Source organism: Balearica regulorum, chromosome 2, assembly GCF_011004875.1.
Source record: "Balearica regulorum gibbericeps isolate bBalReg1 chromosome 2, bBalReg1.pri, whole genome shotgun sequence".
Taxonomy (NCBI): domain Eukaryota; kingdom Metazoa; phylum Chordata; class Aves; order Gruiformes; family Gruidae; genus Balearica; species Balearica regulorum.
Genome location: NC_046185.1, coordinates 92,251,913 through 92,274,570, shown reverse-complemented (window position 1 = coordinate 92,274,570; position 22,658 = coordinate 92,251,913). Strand labels below are relative to the sequence as shown.

Here is a 22,658-nt window from a genome sequence, read left to right as displayed (position 1 = left end):
GCTGCTTACGACCGCGTCCGAATTTACGAGGAGCTGGTTCTGTGAACAAAACACTCAGCGCTCCCATCAGATTACGCAAACACAACGCCGCTGAAGGCAAGCGAACCTTGCGAGGGGGCAGAGGTGTCAAAAAATGTCTTAAACTTAGCGTGAGAGGGGGAGAAAAAAAGAACTTGACCCGAAGCCCTAGCAACGACCCCCTCGCAGGTCACAAGGCGACGCAAACCCCCACCCGCCCCGCTGGAGCCGAACCCGCCCCCGACGCAGGCACGCATGCGCAAAGCGCCCTCTGCGGCCGGACGGGGCCCCCCGGTGGGGCGGGGCGCATGGTACTAACGTCAGGCGTCGCGCGCTGGGAGGTGTCCGGAAGCGGAAGCGTCGGTGTGCGGAAGTTGCGGCTTCGGTTCTGTGGGCGGTGGTAGGGGGAGAGGGGCTCCGCCACCGGCAGCCGCGGGCCTGCGCTCTCTTCTCCGGTTTCCTTCACCCCCTCTACCGCTCCGCTATGGCGGGCACCACCGGCAACCTGCAGGTGAAGCGACGCCGGCCCTGCCCGGGGTGGGGCGGAGCCGGCAGGCGGCGGCGGTCGGGGGGCCGCGGGCAGGAGGGAGTGGGGTTGGGGGTGCCCCCGCCGCCTGCCCGCCCGCGGGGTGTCCTGGGCCGGGCCTGCGGGCAGGGCGGCGAGGGGACAGGGAGCGCAAAGGCCTGCTGCTCGCGGGGCCGGGGACACCGGCGGGAGAGCCGCGGGCTGCCTCTGTCGGCAGGCGGAGCCGCAAGGGGGTGCCGGGGGGGCTCGGCTGGGCGCTGGGAACTAGCAGAGGCTGCAGGTTAATCCTCTCACCAGCGCCGGCCTCTGTCGGCGCCAGGTTCCACGGGACGGGGACCTGCCGGGCCGGCGGCCCCACCGGCCCTGCGGGACGCTGGAGCAGCGGGGCCTGATGGCCAGCTGGGAAGCGCTGTTGCCTCTTGTGGTCTAGGCGCATAGTTTGGCGTGGGTTTCTTCTAAGGCTACTGACTGGGAAATCCTTGCCTGTTCTGTTTTTCTGTTTGTGTTAACACTCAGTTGGGGCAGTATAATCGGTTCTGCGGCTGGTTGGCAAAACAGATCCAGAAATTACCTGTGTTAAAGATCGTAATTTTTTCTTTAGTTGCTTTGAACCATGTCAACTCATTCTGGCTGTGTAGTGCTTATACTGGCAAAGTTGGGGGAGATATTGCAGGGCCTAGAATAAGGAGAATGAAACCTGTTTATGCCGGTATTCTTCCTGAGAGTGATGTTCATCAAGCTATACAGTTTGTGCTTTGCAGTTAGTTAGAGCTGGTCATCTGTGCCCTAGTTCATACAACTTTCTAATAAGTTATTTCCTGTTTGGTAGCAGTGTTCTTCATCACTGTAACAGGCTAAGATGCCTGCTGATGTCATTAAGTACTAGAGCTGAGAATCTAATACCCAAGTGATAATCTTCTGGGTATTAACAAAAACAGAGTATACCATAACCAGTCAATACAGGATCTAGATTTTTTTCTATTTCGGAGGAGCAGGGCAGCAACATGCCCTGTTTTCTCACAGTTCTGTTTTAGCAGGTGATCTTTGCTATTTAATCTTTGGGTTTGCTGTCACATGTTACACTGCCTTTGTATTGGATCCAAGAACCATTGGACTGTTCTGTGATAATTTACATCAGAAAGGAACTTAAGAACTTTAAGAAGAAAATAACTTCTTTTTTGGGTTAGTTTTTGTTCTTTTGCTGGATTTGAATGGTGCATAGAGGGGCCTAACAGAGCCAGCACAAGGTGAGCAGCAAGGAGGGGACTGCCCATTCTTACATGGTAAACTGCCTATCAGCTCATGACTTCTCCAAAAAGGAGAAACTAAGTTCTGTTCCAAAGAAGCAGATGCTTACAATGTTCCAATACTTGCTACAACAGAGCTGTAGAATCTGCTTTATTGGATCATTGTTTTTAAATAAATTACTCTCTGATTTCAGGTAGAGCTGATGAGATAAACTTTGCTTCCAAGGCAGCAACACAAAGCAATAGAATGAGAGATTTTACTGTTTATTCTTTAATAAGAATAGCTTTGTTTTGCTTGAAACACATCAGAGTGTCTGGATGGAGGCAAGAGAATGTGCACTGGGTTGTCTAATGAAGACTCCCTATTGCAGTTGAAGTTCTCCACCTTGCTTCCTGACATTACTATAATCATCCTGAGCATACTAACAATGCTTAGGGAAAGAAATTGACTGAATGTGGAAAAATACATGTGGGGGCTATAGAAGATTTAGTTAGTGTTGGTTAACTCTGGCTAACCAACTGCCTCTTTTTAAACTTGCATGAATTAGTCACTCAAACTGACAGTTTTAATTGTCCTGAAGTGGTATAGGCATCCCAAGGAGCAAAGTGTAATAAAAGGTAATAAGCACTTAAGAGCAAGGGAATAACGGTGATAGCAACAAATCCACAGGCAATAAGATGGCTTAGACCATAGTCAGTTTTGTCAGTTCGACAAACAAATTAAAAATCCATCCATAACTTCTCCTAGAGCTTTTCTTGATGCTTGTGATTTAGGTATGTTTTGTGTCTGGGTTCTTTTTTTTTCTCCCCTCCTATTGGAGTGGTAATTGAAATTTCTCACTTGGATGTCAAAATCCTAAATCCTTCTAGAGAAGTTAACAAATAGTCTTTGAAGATGTCTCCCAGCATAGGATTGGAAGAATGATAGTGCTAGTTTTAGGGCATTGCAATCACATACTTCGTATATTGGCTGTGCTATTGACAGGGTTTACTGATGTCATCAGTCATAGTTCAAAGTGTCTGGGTCTGTGATAAAAAAACGTAGAATGGATTTCCAAATCTTTCCATCATAAATGCAAGAGATTGGTAAAGAAAACTGTATAGGCAAACCAGTAGTAGTTCCAGCTTAGTACATGGAAACTTGCTCTTCTCACTTACGCTTTTTTTGTGTGCTAGTAAATTTCAGCAGTTTGTTAATCACTGTTCATAAAAGGATAGAAATATTGTGTTATGTACAAAGCACCACCTGAGACTTGCAATCAATTGCCTTCAACTTCTTAAGGTAAATTTGATGAGCAGAAAAACTGCCCATCAAAACCAGTCAGAGCAACAGCTTAAAGTGTCTCTTTGATTATGCAAAATGCTTTTGTGCAGCACTTAATTATTTGCTTGTGTTAACAGAAAGCAATAGACCTTGCTAGCAAGGCAGCACAAGAAGATAAAGCAGGAAACTATGAGGAAGCCTTCCGCTTGTACCAACACGCTGTGCAGTATTTTCTCCATGTCGTTAAATGTAAGTGTAATGTATTGGATGGTTAAGTAGAGGTTAGTAGTCAAATTGCACAGAGTAATTTCTTATGTTGACATTGGTATTTAAATTTTTACTTTCATCATCAGCTGATACTTGCTAATTGTAGTATGACTGGGGTCATATATTTTGCAGCTTTTGCCTTTACTGCGTTGTATGCTTGCTCCGTTCTCATAAGAAATCAGATTACTTTTTACTTGTGGTTTGGTTTAGGATTTTTAAAGACAGGGAGGCAGGGGTTTGCTGTCTCTTCTCTGGATTTCTGTAGCAATGTTTCAGGCTGGCCACTGCGCATGAGGAAATGTGACAATAAGTACAGAGATCCCTGTATTTCTGTTGTGTTGAAAACAACGTGTTACACAAGAAGTCTTTGTTGTATCTATGGAGTGGTTTTTTGCTCCTTAACTCATGCCGCTTGCCTTTCTACAACCTTTCTGCTGGCATTTTTTGCTCCTTAATGTCATAGTCTTGCTGTTCATCTTGGCCAACAAAATGTATGGGATTTGTATGTCGTAATTTTTCTTCCCTTTCCATGTGCTCCTAATTATTATTTTATGCATTTCTTTTCACACTTCTGTGTACCTTGCGTCATGTCCATCGTTTGTATGCAAGGAGAGGGCTTGCTTAATGTAGGTACAGCCCTGATCTAAGTGGGCTAGGGTTGCTCACCTGACATAAGCGCACTTACAGATCTCCGTGATTTGAAAAAAACACTCTTTATAGTCACTTAGGATCGTTCATGTTTATCACTTTCTATCCCTTTATATCTTATGGCCTTTATCAGAATATCACTTTCTGTGCTTTTAACAATACTGATGTACTTTTGGAAACTTAACGCATAAACCTAATGTTAAATTTTGATTGGTGATTTGAAATACTGTAACAGCGACTAAGAGCAGTGTGGCTGTTGAACCACACCTCACGTTTTCAGATAATTTATGTAAATTTTTTCTTTATGATGTGAACATCTTTTAAAATAGCAGGCTATGGAAAATTAAAGTATATTTCTAAATAAAAATTGCTCAGTACAAGCAGCTTTTTGATGAGGTATTTTAGAAAAGGATTTATTAAGACAATGTATAGGAGCTTGAAAGGCTCACAGAAAAGCTTCCAGTGCTATTGTCCTTAATCCTTTACAGTCAAATTTTAAGCCACAGCAGTGTTCAGGTGTATATTTGATTTCTGATAGGTGATGACATCCTTCCTGTCACTTCTTCCCATGGTATAGTGGAAAAATACGTAGTTGCGATGTTTGGTTATATGGTGAGCCTTGAGAGAGCTATATTGATAAGATGTAAAGATGACAGAGATTTAGTCTTTTTTCTGATTGATTCACATGTGTTTTGCTGTTAACAGAGCATTGTTTCTCTTCAAACTCTTAGATGAAGCACAGGGTGATAAAGCAAAACAGAGCATTAGAACGAAATGTACAGAATACTTGGACAGAGCAGAAAAGCTGAAAGAATATCTGAAAAAGAGAGAAAAAACTGCACCAAAACCAGTTAAAGAGTCTGGTCCCACTGATGGAAAAGGGTATGTTTTTGGAGAAGGTAAAGCAAAATACTTCCTGAACTCAGATTATTCTAAAATTCAGCTCTTCAAAGGTCATTTTAACTAGTGTTTTTGAAATGCTTCAGATGACTACTAATGCTGAAATACAGTGGGCTAATAAAGTAAAATAACATGAGGTAGCATCAGGGGCATTTCTGTGCTTGTTTACTGAAATGTACAAATGTTTGTATAGGAGACTTGCTGACAAATGAAAGCCGTTTCAGACTGACACATGATTATCAGGCTCACAGCCATTAAATCCGATAACTCTTAAAATTTTCCTACATTTAAATACTTACTAACTAGAAAATAAATTCAGACTGATGATGGCTGTGGCCTGGTTTTGATATGTCTGACCCTTCATAAGAGGTACCAAGTTCTATGTAGGGTGAAATTCTGTAAGATGGACCGAATCACTCTAATGCCTTAACTGCTGCCTAGTCTCTCTGCTGCTTTCTTTTTTTCCTGTTAGATTTGTTTTTCGTTTTGCATATCAAAGAGCTTGAACAAGCAGAGCTACCTGAACAAGCAGAGTCTTTTTTGCATTTGCTGCTGCCTATACTGGGATAGGAGCGAGGGAGGGTTCAGGATCACACCTTCTGGTGGGATTGCCCTTTTCAGCAGTCCTGAACAGCTAGAGTTGCTCAGTTGTCTCTTGAAACTTCACTTGATTTTCAGTCTCCTTCATTGTCTACTTGTCTCATCAGTTTTATTTTTTGAGCTGTGCTGTGTTGTGCTGGTTTATAATAGAAGGAATTGGTAATATCACACAGGCTACATGTATTTTCATGACCTCCACTCCAGTTGTTCGCTATCTAGTCTCTTTTTTTACCTTCTTTAACTTCCAGTTTCCTTTGCTCTTAACAATACAAGGGCGTAGAGTTTCATAGTACTAGATGGAATTCACTGAGTCCTGTTGCAATTCTAGATAGGGGATAAGTGCCAATGTCTACAAACAAGCCATTTTAGCGCTTTCATGTTGCTAGATACAAGGACTTCTGTTTCCCAGAGGCTGTCTCAAAGCATGTAGAAGCGTGTTAAAAGGGCTTAGACTCATAAAAGGAAATTGAGAGGGTGAGGAGGGTGAATTAGAAAGGATGTGGTGTAGAAAAGCAGGGGTACAATGTTGTAAACTTGTAGAGATCTGAAAGCATCTCAAGGTTTCTTCCATTCTTCAGACTAGGGGTTTTTCTGCTTTTTGCATTCTGATTTTTATCCTAAGACAGCAGTCTCTTTTATTGTATTTCAACATTTTTTTTCTTGTTTCCAAATCAGGAATGAGAGTGATGGGGAAGGGGAGTCAGAGGATCCTGAAAAAAAGAAGCGACAGAATCAACTTCAAGGTAATTTTGAAGCATCCTTTCCTTCAAATAGGAGTGACTTCAAACAAATTCCTGTATTTTTGCCACCTACATTTTATGGATTAACTTACTGTCTGTCAGTGGCTCAACTAGTATGTGCTTTTCACATACAAAAGCATAGTCTTTATGGAACTATGGGTTTGTGTGCCATGAAGCTATGTAGTTACTACATTGAAATTTATCTCCTGTACCCTGTGCTTCATGTTAATATTTCACCACTTATCAGCATAGCATTTTCCAAAGGGAGAAGTTGCAAGATTCCAGGTAGCTGTTGGCTGAACTGAATCAGTATTTTTCACTCTTAAATGCATTAGAGTATTGCCTAGAGGCTAAAGTAACAGGTAACAGACATCATACAAACAGTGGAAGCAGGACCATTTTCACAAAAAGCTTGTGCTCAAGTTCAGGTGTTGAGAACGTGTATTCTTGGCTGTTTATAGTAACAGGCAGCATTTTCTCATATGCAGTGATGATGCTCTTCCAGTTGAGTAACGTAGTAGTTTGGGGTTTTGAACTCAGATGCTGAATACAGTGATGCAACGTATAGCAGCTACCAGTAGTTTTGTACACAGGAAAAAAGAGCCTTTGTTTGATATTTACTACCCTTTAACGGTGAAGAATTGTTCAGAGCATCCCTGCCAGAAGGAAACTGCATTGTTCTCCCTATTTTTCAGTGTAACAAGTATCAAATGCATTTACCAGATTTCTGCGTGTGTAATTTCAGGAGCTATTATATCATATTTAGAAACTGTGCCATGCTTTTTCTACTTCTCTACACATTTATTTAATCCTATGCACAGTCTATGGAACAGTTTCCTATATTTTAAAATGACATAAAAAATGATAGGCGTTGGACTCTTACACTGTCTCTCACTAGAAAGACTTCATTTCTTCCCACATGAATCTGACCTTTAGTTCTTTCTTCAAGAAATAGTTTCTTGCACCCACCATTTCTTTGATACTTTAATAAAATGACAATGTTCTTGCTTATACATTTGATTGCTTGAAAGTCTGAGGTGTGAGATCCTTGGTACATTTAAATCTAATACTGGAGTCTGTTACTCAGATATGACAAGCTCTGGGCAGCCTTCAAGTTACTCGTCTTCATTTTGCTTCCCAGAACAGCCACAGAAATTTCCTGTATTTAATTTTGCTGCTTTGTTACTCTTAGCTGACTTTGCCTTCTGGAACTTTCATAAATCTATGGGTATTTATCCGGATTTTTAATTACAATAGCAACTTGGTTTATTGTGGGAGAAGTGATCAGTAACGTTTAACCTGGATAGTAGTTGTGGGTCTGTTGTCATGTACTCTTGTTTAGAATTTTAAAGGCCTTTTGCACTCTGTTGCTTAATCTTCCAGCTATTAATTTACACCTACAAAATTAGGTTCCATTAGTTCCATTTGTGTCCTGGTACAAGTGGTCTCTTACAGTGCAGTAATTTCAGTTACCACGGTATGTCTGGTGCAGATAACTCTGATATTTCAACTATGAGATAATCTCATGTTCCTATCTGAACTGTTACCTGTTTTACTAATTATTTTAGTGATGGAGCCCATAGTTCAGTTTACTTTAAGAAAAACTGAATCTAATCAACCTATCAGAATAATTTAATGCATTGAAAATGGGTGGTTGAATTAATTCCAGTGTATAGATTGCAAGCTAAGACAGTTTGCAATCAACTTTCTCTACGTTTTTAACAACTTCAACAATATGATGTTGCTTTTAGACTCTGAATTCCAAATTGTTAACAATTGCAATTGTTAACAGAAATTGTTCCTTCTAATCTGATGGAGAAGGAATGCAGCAAAGGAAAAAAGGTCAAAGGAGATACTTAGAAAGTAGGCATTATTTGATTTACTCAATAGCCAGTGAGTAACAGTAAATTTTCAGTCCTGTAGAATAAAAAAAACCCTTAAATTACCTCAGAGCTCAGAAGACATAAGGTGAAAGTTTCAAGAAAATAGCTGGTGAAAGCCAATTGTGAAATTATTGAAAGCCCCTTGTAGAGAAATAGGTCAACTGAAACTTGCAGTGTGTTTGAGTACTTAGATAAGCATTGGGTTGGTTGGCATTTGTTCATTTGAGAAAATTTCTCTTACCCTTTGAATTTGCCTTGGCTAGGATTGCAAGAACTGATACTTATCACTAGCTCAGATCCAAGTTGTCCCATCTAGAAGTAGTCAAAACAAAATCATTTTAGCATGTCAGGCTAACCAATCTGAAGTGGAGGCTAAATTACAGCTCTGTTGGCTAAAATCAAGCTGAACTTGTTGATTGAGCAAGGTGAGACTTGGTGATAAACTTTGAAAGAACATGGCTAGACTAAGAAGATACTTCTTCTGCAGCTAAGCAGGCTTCATCTAAACTTTCTGATGCTTTCAGCCATAGCTCTCAAAGGTCTTTACCATTAGATGGTCCGACTGTTTGCTGCACACCTGGAGATACCCAACAAGTTTCTTCATCTGCTGGAGAATCTTAAAAATCCTGGGTGAGCGCAGCTACATCCAAATTTTTCAGGAAGTACAATGGTGATTTAGTGAGGAGATGGTGCCTGGGAACCTGTTAGAGAACATGCTCATCTGTGACTACTAAATGCACATTTGCTGGTCAGTCATGGACTAGCTTTGACGATTGCAGGACTTCTGTTAACTTTCGAGTAATCTTGTTACCTGTGGTTTATTGTGGTAAAACAACGCAACAGATTTCTGTAGCAATAACATGCATTTGACTAACAGTGTTCAGTGTTTATATCTACTTAGAGATGCCTTGGTTTATTCAGTATGGACACGGGCATAGATTTCTTAGCAGGTTTTTTTTTTTCCAAAATGGAATTTATTGAAGCTGCAAAAAGATACATGCAGCACTAATTTATACAATCTTTTCTTATAGGAGCAATTGTTATGGAGCGACCAAATGTCAAATGGAGTGATGTTGCTGGCCTCGAAGGTGCCAAAGAAGCACTTAAAGAAGCAGTAATCTTGCCCATTAAATTTCCACACCTGTTTACAGGTCAGGATTACAGTATTTATTTGCTATTGGCCAGTCAGGACCAGCCCTGGGTTCTGACAAGAGTGTTATACCAATGTATCAGAGACTCAAACTGAGCTCTTAACAAAGACATTGTGATCCATCTGATTGAAGTTTCATGGGTAGATGTGGAAAACCTCTGAGTAGATGAGAGGAGCTTCATCAGAAAAATAGGTTCAATCTTTGAAGGGTTTCATCAAAAAAATAGATTCAGTCTTTGTACAATATTTTGAAGATTGCTGGTTTCTCTCTTGCAGGAAAGAGAACACCCTGGAGAGGGATTCTCCTGTTTGGACCACCAGGAACAGGAAAGTCTTATTTAGCAAAAGCTGTGGCAACAGAAGCAAACAACTCTACCTTCTTCTCAGTATCTTCCTCTGACCTTGTCTCAAAGTGGTTAGGTGAAAGTGAAAAGTAAGTCGGAGTTGCCGGAGGTCCAGGAAAACATTGGCAAGAAGAAATTAGTATAGAGCTAGATAAGTCGCTGTAAAGAAGTTGAGGGAATGGTCATGTCTTTTTTTAAAAACAAACCTTCAGGTATTCTAGGCTTCATGCTGCAGTGCCATGTAAAGATATCATCATGTGCAGCATAAAACTAGCTCAGAAAGGCTTCAGGAGCACGATGGAGCTCGTTCCCTTTCTGAACTCAGCTGTGATCGCACACTACGTCAGCGTGAAGTGTTGGGGTACTCTGCCTCTTGGCATCTCCCCACTCATCTGTCCCAGCAGCTGTGCCGTTCACATGTGGCATTTCTTTGTCCATATGGAGGTGTTTTTATTTTATCCTGATTTCAAACAAAACCTGGAAGGCATAAGACTTGCAAAAATGGGTTGAAGGAGAGGAGCAGCCATGAAAGAAAACTTCATGGTTCTCCATGTTAATTCTTTGTTTGTTACTATGTGATGTATGAAGAAGACCAGGAAGCCTGAAGTGACATGTTGGCTGCAGTCTAGAAGTGCAGGAATTTGTTCCTCTAGGCTTCCGATGGAGGCTTCCTGAATTAAGAGAAGACTCTGGGTTTGTTGTACAGAAAGGACTTTCATATGGTGAAAGTCCTTGTCAAAACCATGCTTTAATAGTTAGAAGTGTAGGACAACTGAGCAACACTAAAGTTGATAGGATGAGGAAGAAAGACCATTAGGTAAAGCGTTTGAACTGGGGTTTTTTTTCCCCGAAAGCTGAAAACCTTAAGCTGCTTTTCTTCTGTTGCAAAAGGAATACAGAACTGGAGTCCAGCTTGGCATTTTTTCTGTTTGGCTTCATTTGAGACTATTGCCGGAGATTTAGTGAAGAATTTCCTAGCATGTTCCTATTTATTTTTTGTTTTAACTTAGTAAAATGTGTTAACAAGATATGGCTAGGTCTTTTGGGTTGGTTGGTTTTGGTTTGGTGGGTTGTTTTTTTTTTGCAAACCAACTTTTCTTGTCATACAAAAAAAGTACTTAGTAAAGTTGTATAAAGTAAATGTACATGTTATTTCTTACAAAATCTCTAGAGTTAATCTGATTAGGTTACAAATGTTAAATAAGAGAAAGTAATGTTCTTTTGAATCTGTCTAGAGTGGTGGTTTTGTGTAGTCCAGGCTGTTTTGTGAAATATAAACTGAAAAAGGGCTTTTCTTGCAAAACCATGCCTGGAATACTCCAAAACGTTTCACCTCTCTTTATGCTGAGCTGTCTCACTCAGTATAATGCTGAGTCTTGGAGCTGGAAGAATGTTGTATCTTTGAGTAGCTTTATGTTAATACTTTTTTTATATTTTTTTAGCTTTCTGTAAAGGAAGTGATTGTATCATAATAAGTTATGTGTTTTTACGGTTGTAATCATTAAGATAACTGAAGCTGTTTCTTTTTTTAAGATTAGTGAAAAACTTGTTCCAGCTTGCCCGAGAAAACAAACCTTCTATTATCTTCATTGATGAGATAGATTCCCTCTGTGGGTCAAGAAGTGAAAATGAAAGTGAGGCTGCTAGACGGATAAAAACAGAATTTCTAGTCCAGATGCAAGGTAAGTTTACTTGGTTTTCAGAGTCAGTCAAAGGAATCGATATGTATTTTAAGTGTAGCTTGCATGAGAACACTAAAAAGATCTGTAGTTCCATCCCATTAAATTTTGATGACGTTTTAAAACAGTCTGTAGTTATCATCTAAACAGTGAAATGATTTCTGCCCTCATATAGGGGTTGGTGTTGACAATGAAGGAATCTTGGTCCTGGGAGCAACAAACATACCCTGGGTTTTGGATTCTGCTATCAGGAGAAGGTATGATGGCTTTTTTTTTCTTATGGTATGAAATTTGCAACTGTTGTGAGGGTTCAGTCTGAGACTACTCGAGGTAGTAATACAACTCATGTTTGCAGACATGGCCAATGTTCTACAACTCAGTTCTGTGAGATGGACTGAGCCAAACTAATAGCCCCTTGCCCCTTTAAAGAGATAGGTTGTTCACTCTTATATTGAAGTGTGTTTGATCTTTTGGTTAGCTGATTGTGCCTTAGCAAGCAGAATACTATTCTCTTTCCTTGTTGGTTGGTTTTCTGTTGGATTTGGGGTACAATGTACAAAATATGCACCACAGAAGGGTAAGAGGAGGTAGAGCTTTCCTTTTCAGCTCTTGACTCAAGCTATTCAACATTTCATGGAAATGTAATGTTATGTTACACAGAAAGACCATGGTTTTCTACTGGTCAGGCATAATTTGTGATCTTTCAGTGCATGTTTTAACTGCTTTTTTTGTAGATACAGGGCTTCCATACCTGTATCTGATTAGCTGTATCTTTCTTTGAGCTGCAGAGCAGCAGAGGACAAATATAGCTATGTGACAATTATGATTATGTTGTGATGAGGACACAGCTTGAGTAATGGTCACTTTTGTAGGCTAAAACATTACTTTTTTGTGACTGTCACTGAGTTTTAGTTATATACTTCATTGAAGCTGGCCATATGTTGATTAGGGGTTGGACTGGGTGACCTCCAGAAGTGGCTTCCAACCTGTATGACTGTAGTTTTGTATGAGACAGATTTAGAGGTGAACGTGTTGCTGAAAATTTCAGGTTATTCTTGAAGTTCTAGCTGTGGGGTCCACAGTACAAGACAGGGATGGACCTGATAGAGTGAGTCCAGAAGGGGACCATGAAGATGGTCAGAGGGCTGGAGCACCTCTCCTGTGAAAACAGGCTGAGAGAGTTGGGGTTGTTCAGCCTAGAGAAGAGAAGGCTCCAGGGAGATGTTGTTGTTGCCTTTCAATATATAAAAAGGGTCTACAAGAGAGAGAGATGTTTGGGTGGGTTTTTTTTTTACCAAGGCCTGGGGTGATAGGACATGGGGCAATAGTTTTAAACTGAAAGTGGGTGGTTTAGATTGGACATAAGGAAGACTTTTTGATTATTATGATGAGAGTGGTGAGGCACTGGAACAGGTTGCCCAGAGAAGCTGTGGCTGCCCCATCCCTGGAAGTGTTCAAGGCCAGGTTGGATGGGGCTTTGGGCAACCTGGTCTAGTGGAGGGTGTCCCTGCCTATGGCAGGGGGGTTGGACTAGGTGATCTTTGATGTCCCTTCCAACCCAAACCATTTTATGATTCCCTGCAGTGGGAAACAGTAGCTCTCTAACTCCTGTCCGTAAGACTTAAAGGAACTTGTACAACAATGGTAGTAATCAAATTAATTTTTTATGGATTTGGCCCACTTTGTCATGTATATCAAATTAATGGTGTTCTACAGAATTTGGAGTTGGTCTTATTTTGTTGGTGGGAAATAATCCCTGCTGTGAGAACAGATGTTGCTTCAAAGGAAGAACCGCAGTTATCAATGTTTTCTACTGACAACTGTATTGAGAATATGATTTAAAATTTGCTTCCAACTATGTTTTCTTTAATTTAGTTGGAGACTGTAGAAAGTGGTTTTGTCAGCTTGTTATCAGGCAAGCTATTCTTTGAGTGTGAAAACTGTTCAAATATACTTCAACACTCAAAGACTTTTCCCCTCATTTTTTTCTTTTAAAATACAAACTTTGCTGGAGAGAATCTGGAAAAACTTCAGTCTGAAGAGAAGATCTTTTTCATGACAAAGTAGTAGTTGTTTACTTCTGGATATTAGCTTATACTAGCTACAGTATTTATGAGAACAGGTTCAATATTTGCCTTAGATTTTTTTTTAAGGTTTATAATACTGAAACTGCTTCTTTCTAATATTGTCAGGAACAAGCTATATACTTATTTTCATAAGCGTCTTTCCACTGTGCACCTGCATGAGCTAGCATCTGTGGAACATTCTGTGCTTACTTTTTTAAACCAGGTTTGAGAAGCGTATTTATATTCCTTTACCTGAAGACCATGCCAGGGCTGCAATGTTCAAACTTCACCTTGGGTCAACTCCAAATCTCCTAACGGAATCAGATTATCGAGAGCTCGGAAAGAGAACTGATGGCTATTCTGGTGCAGATATAAGCATCATTGTACGTGACGCACTGATGCAGCCTGTTAGAAAAGTGCAATCAGCTACTCACTTTAAAAAAGTAAGTAGGAATCAAAAATGTTTTGAGTTTTTTCATCTCTGAGAAGTATCTTAATTTAAAAATTCCTTGCAAGTAAACTGAATTTGGCTTTGGGTAGTGCTGCATGCTTATGAATGTCCTTTGTATCAACCAGGGGAGAACTTTTTTTCCTTCCCTCATCAGTCTTCCTGTAAGTCTGGTGAATCTAGTTTCTGGGTATTCATGCTGTGTAATCCAAGCTCTGATGACTCTTCATGTTTCTAGGTAGTGTTAAAAGCATTCGGTTTGAAGTTTGACTTAAATGGGAATGTTACAGAGGTGCTTTTTTTTCTGGATCAGGAAACATGGTTCTTCATGTTTTTTCTAGCATGTTGAAATAAATGCATCCCTCATCCATATGGGAACAGATGGATTATAATTATGCTTACTTGGCCTATTTTTTAAACTGGAAAAATTCAGGTTCTTGTGAAGTTCTGGTAAAAACATTGAATCAATGTTACTTGCAACAGTAAAGATGCAAGACAACTGAGCAAGGTCTGTGTTTCATTGTTTGGGCAGCATGCAGCATCCTATGGATGCTGCTGTAATGTGAAAACCAGTTTACACTTATTTGGGTGCACTCTAAAGAGACTATTGAAACTGTATTGTTTGGCTTATATTGCAGTTACCTCTATATACTATGTACTGACTTAAACATTTACTCTAAATGTTTGGATCTCAAAAACTTATCTGACAAAGAACCAACTAGAGTTCTTTAGCACCAATCTAAATCCATTAAATCTGGGAATGCTTTCCCCCCTTGGGACAGTTTGCACATATGGATCTTGTTCAATCAAATTAATTGTGTGATAATGTTATCAATGGTTATAAACAGAGTTCCAAATACATACAACATGTATCGGTTAAATAAAATTATATTTTTCCCATATAGTATTTTTTTAGAGTAGACCCAGACTAAAAGTGTTTTTTGTTTACAGTTTTACTGCAAACTTTGATTTTACGGAAATATGTGTATCTTGGGTGAAGATGGGTTAAGGTATTCTGCAGAGGTTTTTGCTGCTGTGAAGGGAAACTTTCAATGCTCCTTGAAAGAGTAGGTGTGGGGTTGGGTAAGGCAGGAAAAACTTCAGATCATAAGCTGTCAAGAAATATGTACCATGTAACTTGTGTTAGCAGCAGTTCATGGTCATCTTAGTTACAATTTTTTTTTTACTAGTAACTCAGCCTGACTTAAAAGGGTTAAGGGCCCTAAACTGAACAGCTATAGTTATTTTGACTTGAAGGTAGGCTCTTTTTTCCAATGTAGTTTCTTCCAAGGAGCACATTCAGCTTAAGATTGGAAGAGAAAGGAGGTAACTCAGCAGTAACACTGTGGTGTAAACTGTATTTGTTTAAAAATCAGCAGTTGTTTTGATATATCAAGGGTTTTCTAGATGCTTCCTTCCCTTAAGCAGTTATGCCTGAAGGGCATTCATCCATTGTTGACTTTTAAGTGACAATTACATTTCTAGCTATAGGACTGTTACCTTGTAGTCTTTCGTTCAACTTTGGAAGAATCTGAGGCATGTCTTAAGCTACCATGAAGCAATGAAGTAACCTCAGTTATCACAGTTTGCGGAGCAACCCGAAAGCAATTCTTACCTCTTAGCTCCTTTTGCTCCCCCACCAAGGAAGGGAAAAAAAAAACACAACTGCAGTACTTTTGAGGGCTATGACATAAGCCAAGTTGATTCCACTTGTGTTGTTGGTACTTCAATTGGACTGATTTCCTATTTTTATAAGCAAAATCTGAGCTTTGTTGATTATTTGCATCATAACAGACAACTTGCTCCAGTTAAACAGTTATGCCTCAGTTATTACTAATTTATTTTAAACCATTCCTTGCTCTCCGTGATGCTACAGGTTTGTCAGAGTGCATTTTGAGTATTACAATCTGTGCTCTTCAGCATTGTGCTTTAAATGCGGTTTGGAATACCAAATTCCAGTTTTCTGCTGTTAAAAATAGCCAGTTAGTATGCTGTCTTTTTCAATCTTTGCGTATGTTTTGAGTTCCTGTGAATGTGTGATGCTTCAGGTAACAATGAAGGAAAATTAAACTGTGGGTCCCAGATAATGTGTGGCAGACAGTGAACAGAGACACCTGGTGTGGCTTTTTTGGGTCTGTCCGTGTGTCTGGAGGAAAAAAAAAAATATATTTTCTGTTCTCCCACTAGATGGCCCTGTTTTCCATCCAGTGATGCAGAGGCAGTGTCAGGGCACTCAGAACTTTGTAGTGCGTATGTCAAAGATTAAAAAGCCATCTCTGGCTTCCTGACTTGAGGGGCATTCAAGGATAATTATTGAAAAGATTTTTAGAAAGCTGTTAACAAGTGATGAATGAACTCTCAAAGTGATCAGGAACTAAGAAGGGTGGTCTTCTCCAACTTCTCCTGGCATGTTAGTTTTCCACAGAAATCCTCAACCTTAGGAGGACGTGGCTCCTGGGATTTGACCTGATGTGAATTTAAGTATCTGACTACAGCTGCATGTTTTCAAAGTGTTGGTACATTTATACAATTTCTTTTTCATGGGACATGTGTTCCCAGTGGATGGGACACCTGCATAAAATCAAGGAATGGTTTTGCTCTAAAGATGCTGTTCAGCTTCTGCTTTTTGTCTTAAAATTGTAAACTGACTACTTTCTTATTTTTAGGTAAAAGGACCATCAGTGTCTAATCCAAATACAATGGTAGATTTGTTCACCCCTTGCTCTCCAGGTGATCCTGAAGCCATAGAAATGACCTGGATGGAGGTTCCAGGTGATAAATTACTGGAACCTCAAGTTTCCATGGTAAGTATTCTTCTGTAGAATTTCTTTCTTGCTTTGCAGAACTCTGAAAAGACTTTAAGGTAAAGCCTCTTTTTCAAATTGTTGTGTATGGCAATCAGATGAGTTGTTTGTTTTCAGAAATGCTGGACATACCAGATAACACTCGAATTACCAAGATATGGTGCTACCGTGTGGCATGCTTGTGGGAAAAGCCAGCGCTCTATCCCTGATAAGCATTTCTTTCTTATTGTTCATGTTGGCTGGCATGCAGCTGCCAGCTCCTTTCATCCATAGGCAGCATCTGGCTCTTCCACTGTTCTTTCATTTGTCTTTTATTAATTTAAAATCTTCAGAATCCCTCTCCCATGATATGTTTCCTTCCCATCACCCTGTAGCATTAGTACTGATACTGGGAAATGGAAAATTAATTCAGTGTAAATTGGTGAGTGTGCTGTGGTAAATATTGCCCATTAAATAAATGCAAGCATAAACAATAAAACATAAAAAGATGGTGGATGCAACGGTAGTTTTTGTTAAATTTCATCAGAGGTGATACAGTCCTTTCAGCTGTTTTCTTTGTGCATGTTAAAGTACTTGCTTTGGTCTAGGGAATAAAATATGTCATTTTAAGACAAATGGAAGTTTTAGTTCACTGTTTAAAAAAAAAAAAATTGCTGGACACTCATTCTGTATTTTTTCCCAAGAGCAACAAAAGAAGATTCTGAATTTAAGTAACAGTTTGAGGGAAGGACTTGATATCAAATCTGTGCTGTTGTCGGTTCTTGTGTGCAAACACAAGCTGTGATGAATGAAAGAAATCAGTGTATGTCATGGGAATCACAAAAAACAGTAGACACTGCTTTCTAAATATAACCATTACTATATTTCAGAAAAGAGTATGCATATTTGCATACTGAGGAAGCACAAAAGGATGTATGCAGGTGCAGGCTTGCCCTAAAACTTCTGCCTGCATGGTCTAAGTGGATTTTTAATCTATCTTTCTTGGAATTAAACACAACAATTCCTTGTATGCTCCTAATGGTACCTGGGCTCTGGTGCACTGTAGCTGCACAGGGGGTAGTTTCAGTGTCCAAAATCAGTTCTTGTCCTTAAAAAGATCAGGCATTAATTCTTTTGGGGCAGGGTGTCTCTAGTCTGAGACAAATCTTAAGTCTAGAAAATCATGATGTTAACTTTTGGTTTTAATTTTAATTTTATAATAATATGAGGTGTTGGGCATCTACTTTTTTCAGTTGCCTTTGGCTAGGACTTGATTAGTTTTCTTGCCCCTTCTATTCAAAGGGTGTTTAACTGCTGCTTTCAAGTTCAGAGGCCTGTGATGTTTCTGAACTCTGTTTTCTAGTATCTATTTATTTATCTAGGAAATTGACTGAATTAGAGAGACAGAAATTACCAGTCATGAACAGTAAAATTTTGCTAGAGATGAATCACAAGCTACTGTTCTATATTGTTGGACTTTGAAGAGTACATGGGAACATCTGATTATTTTCCACTTTAAACTGCTATAGTTAAAGATGGGTCGCAAATAGTAGCGGACCCAAAAAAAAAAGGAAGTTCAATTCTCTTCAGTAAAAAGAGATGAATAAAACTTATTGAATGGATGAGTGGCTTAAACCTGAGGTTGTGACTGTTATTAGAAACCTCACTGACAATTGTCTGTCTTCGCAGGGTTAAAATGCTGCCTCTGTGCAGAAATGTTTAGGCTTACTTAAAGTTTTATGTAAATAGGAGTTCCCAAGGTCATCTTGTTTTAACAGACTTTTTCATGCATATTTATCTTGGTAACAAAATTGTTAGTAATGGTACTATACTTGTTTCTGAAAACACTTGTTTTCTTTTTTCCTTTTTATTTTTTTTTTTCTTGGCAGGCCGATATGCTCAGGTCGCTAGCTAGCACAAAACCAACAGTTAATGAACAGGACCTGGAGAAGCTAAAGAAGTTTACAGAAGACTTTGGTCAGGAAGGCTAAACCCAAAGATAACGTGGAGCATTAGAACTTTTTTTGTTTTCTTAAGTATTCTTGTGTCTTTATTGATGGCACTTCAAATAAATGCCAATAAAATCACTCCTTTCTTACTTTGCAGAAGGAATAGAAGATACCTTTGCAAAGACTCTTAAGCTTTTGTATTGTATTGTTTTCCTCAGATGTCTATTAAATGTCTTCTATTGAAAAATAATATGAAAATACAATTTTAGGGTGAGACAGCAAAGTGATGTGGTAATGTCTATTAAATACTAGAAAACTTTGATTAGTTCAATTTTAGGTATTATATTAGACCTGGGTACAACTGAGTTTTAAACTCCCAGTAGGCTCAATAAACCCTTTTTTGAGGGGTGGAAGAGAACATATTTGTCGGATGTTTTCAGTATCAGTCAATCAGCCTACATATTAATTGCTCTCATTTCATTTCGAAAAATGCAACAAAATTTGCTAATCGAGCATACTGCAAGTGTGGTTTCGCTTTTAAAGAAAGAAAGCACTGTGAGGATAAGATTACATGGGCCAGTACTTTGTTTAAATACTGATGAAACTGATATTTGGCTTTTTCTGCTTTGCTGTGTTAAAATTTTGCCTTAAACAGCAAGTTTCTGGTTTTAACCCTTTACTAGCTGATACACATGTGTCACTATGCAATTTAGCAAAAGTTTGTTAAGTGTAGGTATCTTGGAAGGTTTTTTGCTAGCTGTTTTTAATCTGGATTTACTTTCTGCAGGAGTTTGACTAAAATTAGAAAAAAGCATTAGTACTGTCCTGTAAGATTCCACATGTCAAGGCTGGCAAGGTATAGGTAGTCTTTGGAGAATGTATGGGAGGTAATTTGGGAAATAGCATGCTTTCACAAGTGAGGAGAGTAGGACAGGTGTTTTAGCCACAGACTTTTCAGTGATAAATTAACTTGGAACCCTACTGATAAATATTGCATATAGGTTACATCAATTTAGTGCTTAAACTTTGAGAAAAAACTGGCACTTTAGTACAGAAGTAGCACTTCCATTGATCTTTTTCTGAAGAATTACAAATTGAGATGTGCCTGAATGTAACTTACAACACTACAGTGTCAGCATTGAGTTTGTGCCTTGTAAGTTTGCACTGGCTGTAGATACAGAATATTGTTAGGATACCAAGAATACTCTATGTTCCTTTCTCATTGTACAACTCTATCTTGCATATGCTTTGTTTAACTTGCATTAAAAGAAATTTGCACATTTTGTGTGTGTATGTTCTATGTACATATACACATATATGATCATCTTTGGGGTTTGGTTTTCTTTATGTACATATTTAAACTTTATAAATCATAGGATGGGTGAAATTTGCTGTACTTAAATGAAGTGTTGTAGTACATCATCAGCTATATTCTTTGAGTGTTTCTTCAATGTTATGTTCAAGAATTTACTGCTTGATTTTTTTTTTTAGACTTTGGTTTCTGTCTAACAGCTAAACAAAATATTTAGTTAAAAATTCTTTGATCTGCAGGGTGCTGAGATTTTGTTTACTAACGTGATGAAACATTCTTTCCAAAATCATTCAGTTACTCACAGCTTTACCTTTGTCTTACAATGGAATGTGTAAATGTGAATCAGTGTTCTGCAAATCTCTTTCTGGACCTTTGAGGGGATGGGGCGGGGGGGGGAGGAGAAATTCCGGTGTAGGTGCAGGCAACTATGGTTAGTAAACTCAATCCTTGTTGTAACAAGATTGCTTTTCCTTAGTTGCCTCTTGTGAACACTTTAGAAGTGAGCCACATACTGGCAGGGCTCTCACTTAGAAGTTGGAAGCTATTCTCTGAAGTACTTGTCTCTTGATCTTTTTAAAACGAGAGTCCTTACTGCAATCTTAAAATTCTCAGGAACATTTTTTTTTGTGGTAGGCTGATTTGTCCTATGGGTTTCCATAAGCTTAACTGTGTAATCCCTTATCTTTAATGTAGAAGAAAAGTATACTGTATGTTTTAAATCTACATCTTGCTGCTTGCTCAGTTGTGGGATGACATCTGTAACAGAAGCATTAATGTTTGATGTTTAAAGTTGTTTTTAGAAATACATTCCAAATAAACATTGCTGCTTAGAATTGCAGCTACAAGGACAACTTTTTGGTTTGCTGTCTTTGTAAAATGGGAATAAATGAATGTATATCACAGAGCTAAGTTATCCCAGAACAGATGATAGCCAAATGGAGGGCGGGGAGTGGGGGGCTGCGCAATCACTTTTTAGTTTTCAGTGTTAATTGAAAATACTCTAAATTTAAAGAATTTATGAAAGTTCATGTTTGCTATACATAATCAAAACCTCTAAATACTGGATAAATTAGTTGTGCATTTTTCATAAGGTCTGATATATGACTCATCTTTGGCTAGTTAGCTTAAAATTGTTTTTCCTGACTGCTGGTGTTACTGCTTACCCTGACTGCAATATGAAAAAATGTCGTTTTCTTTCCTTCCTGTGGGTAAAATAGTTTTTCAATTAAATCAGTTGTATATATGCTGCTTGTGTTTTTCACAGATGGTTTCTTCACATTGACATTAAACTTTGGATTTCCTGTCACTTGTTGTATACATCTCAATGCGAATACTCGTAGGGTTAGAAAAGCTCAGTAAATTGTTGTATTTTATTTTTTTCCCCCCATTGCCTGACTGACCTTAAACTCCAGAGTCTTGTTCCTCCCCTGATTTACCTGTCAGCTTTGTTTTGTCATTTTCTAGCACAAGGAAAACGTACAAACCTCCTTTAAGGTGGTTGGTTGGTTTTGTTTTTCAAATTATCTGCTGGTCTTGGAATATACTTTTGTTTTCATTTGCGGAGCAGGATACATGTAGCCGAGGCAGCTACTCTTGAATCGGCTTTTGTTCCTGCTTCTGTCTGCCAGGGGTGTCTGGTCAGAGTTTGCCCTTTTTGTCAACCGAAGCAGAAAAGCTGCTGAATGTTCTGTGGTCAGATATTTTGATCTACTTTTTGTGTTTATTTAGTCTTCTTCCTAATGATATATTTGGATACTTTTTCATGTTATTTCTGAGGATTATCTTGACAGGAAGCTTTCTAATAGCTCTGAACCAGTTGAAATATGCAGGAACATATTTATTTTGCTGTTTACTCTTCCCTTCCTCCAGAATGACAACCTTGTTTCATGATTAGCTTCCATGCGTGGTTTTGGTCTTAACCAGATCCATCCTAGTAATCATGGTTGACTTAAAGCCATTCCCCTAACTTACGTAAACTATTGCAAGAACTTGGCGGACTGTTTCCTACTGTGCTGCTTTTCCAACAGATACGTAATTCTTATCAAAACATTGTTCATTTTATTCTTGAGCAGGTAGCTTTTGTTGCAGCTCTTGTGGCATAGCTTCAGTGCTTTCCTGTTTGATTTTTATTAACAATATTTTAATCTAGCAATTCTATTCCACAAATCCTCTGTCGTCATAATTAGCTGCATAAAAACTCTTAATTGTTCACTCATCCTCTGTCCTGGCATTTGTATACTGACAGCCCGGGTATTAGATAAGCTTGTCCTGTTATTTGTCTTTTGGTCCCTATGACCTAATTACAATTCTTCCTCTCTCTGCGTACACACACACCCCCTTCTGATGGTAGCTTTTTGACTAGGTGGCTGTTTCGTGCCATTTTTTGTATACTCACCTTTGCAGCCTTTATCCTGCCTAAGAGGCTCCAACTTGATGAATGAATGCTCAAGGATACTCCTTCCCTTCATCTCATCAGCTCAGTGTTTGGGGACGCTGGAGTCCATCTGTCCGTACCATCTGTGCACGGTACCTGCCATGAGTACAATCTGCTAGTCTTTTGCAGAAATACTTGGTGTTTTAGGGCTCATTTATTTGGACTTCTCAACCATCATGGAAACAAAATACCATGTCCTATCTGCATCATAAGCAGGAGGTAAGTTCTCTTCTATAAAAAGGCTTTGGTTGTGTTTTGAGACATCTCCAGGAAATAAGTCACTGACACCTGAGCACAGGCCTGATGTTGATAATGGAGCCAGGGTTTTCTTTCCTGCTGAGTGACCTATTACCAGGCGCTGTGCCATGGATTGGCAAGACTTGCTTTTGCCTGCCCTTCC

At 39.2% G+C, this 22,658-nt stretch overlaps 1 protein-coding gene across 1 annotated transcript; it reads left to right on the top strand.

Annotated features, from left to right (window-relative positions):
* Nucleotides 1-355: 355 nt before the first annotated feature.
* On the top strand, nucleotides 356-20,675 carry VPS4B (vacuolar protein sorting 4 homolog B). The gene is made up of 11 exons (XM_075744908.1): nucleotides 356-529; nucleotides 3,193-3,304; nucleotides 4,702-4,852; nucleotides 6,146-6,213; nucleotides 9,125-9,244; nucleotides 9,520-9,676; nucleotides 11,121-11,269; nucleotides 11,442-11,523; nucleotides 13,556-13,775; nucleotides 16,447-16,584; nucleotides 18,453-20,675. The coding sequence occupies exons 1-11, from the start codon at nucleotides 503-505 to the stop codon at nucleotides 18,552-18,554; spliced, it is 1,326 nt and encodes a 441-aa protein (XP_075601023.1). The 5' UTR covers nucleotides 356-502; the 3' UTR covers nucleotides 18,555-20,675.
* The last annotated feature ends 1,983 nt before the right edge of the window (nucleotides 20,676-22,658 follow it).

Coding starts and splice junctions, on each gene's coding strand:
- VPS4B (XM_075744908.1), top strand. CDS start 503: ATGGCGGGCACCACCGGCAACCTGCAG. Junction 9,245..9,519: donor ATTTCCACACCTGTTTACAG/GTCAGGATTACA, acceptor TCTCTCTTGCAG/GAAAGAGAACACCCTGGAGA. Junction 13,776..16,446: donor CAGCTACTCACTTTAAAAAA/GTAAGTAGGAAT, acceptor TCTTATTTTTAG/GTAAAAGGACCATCAGTGTC.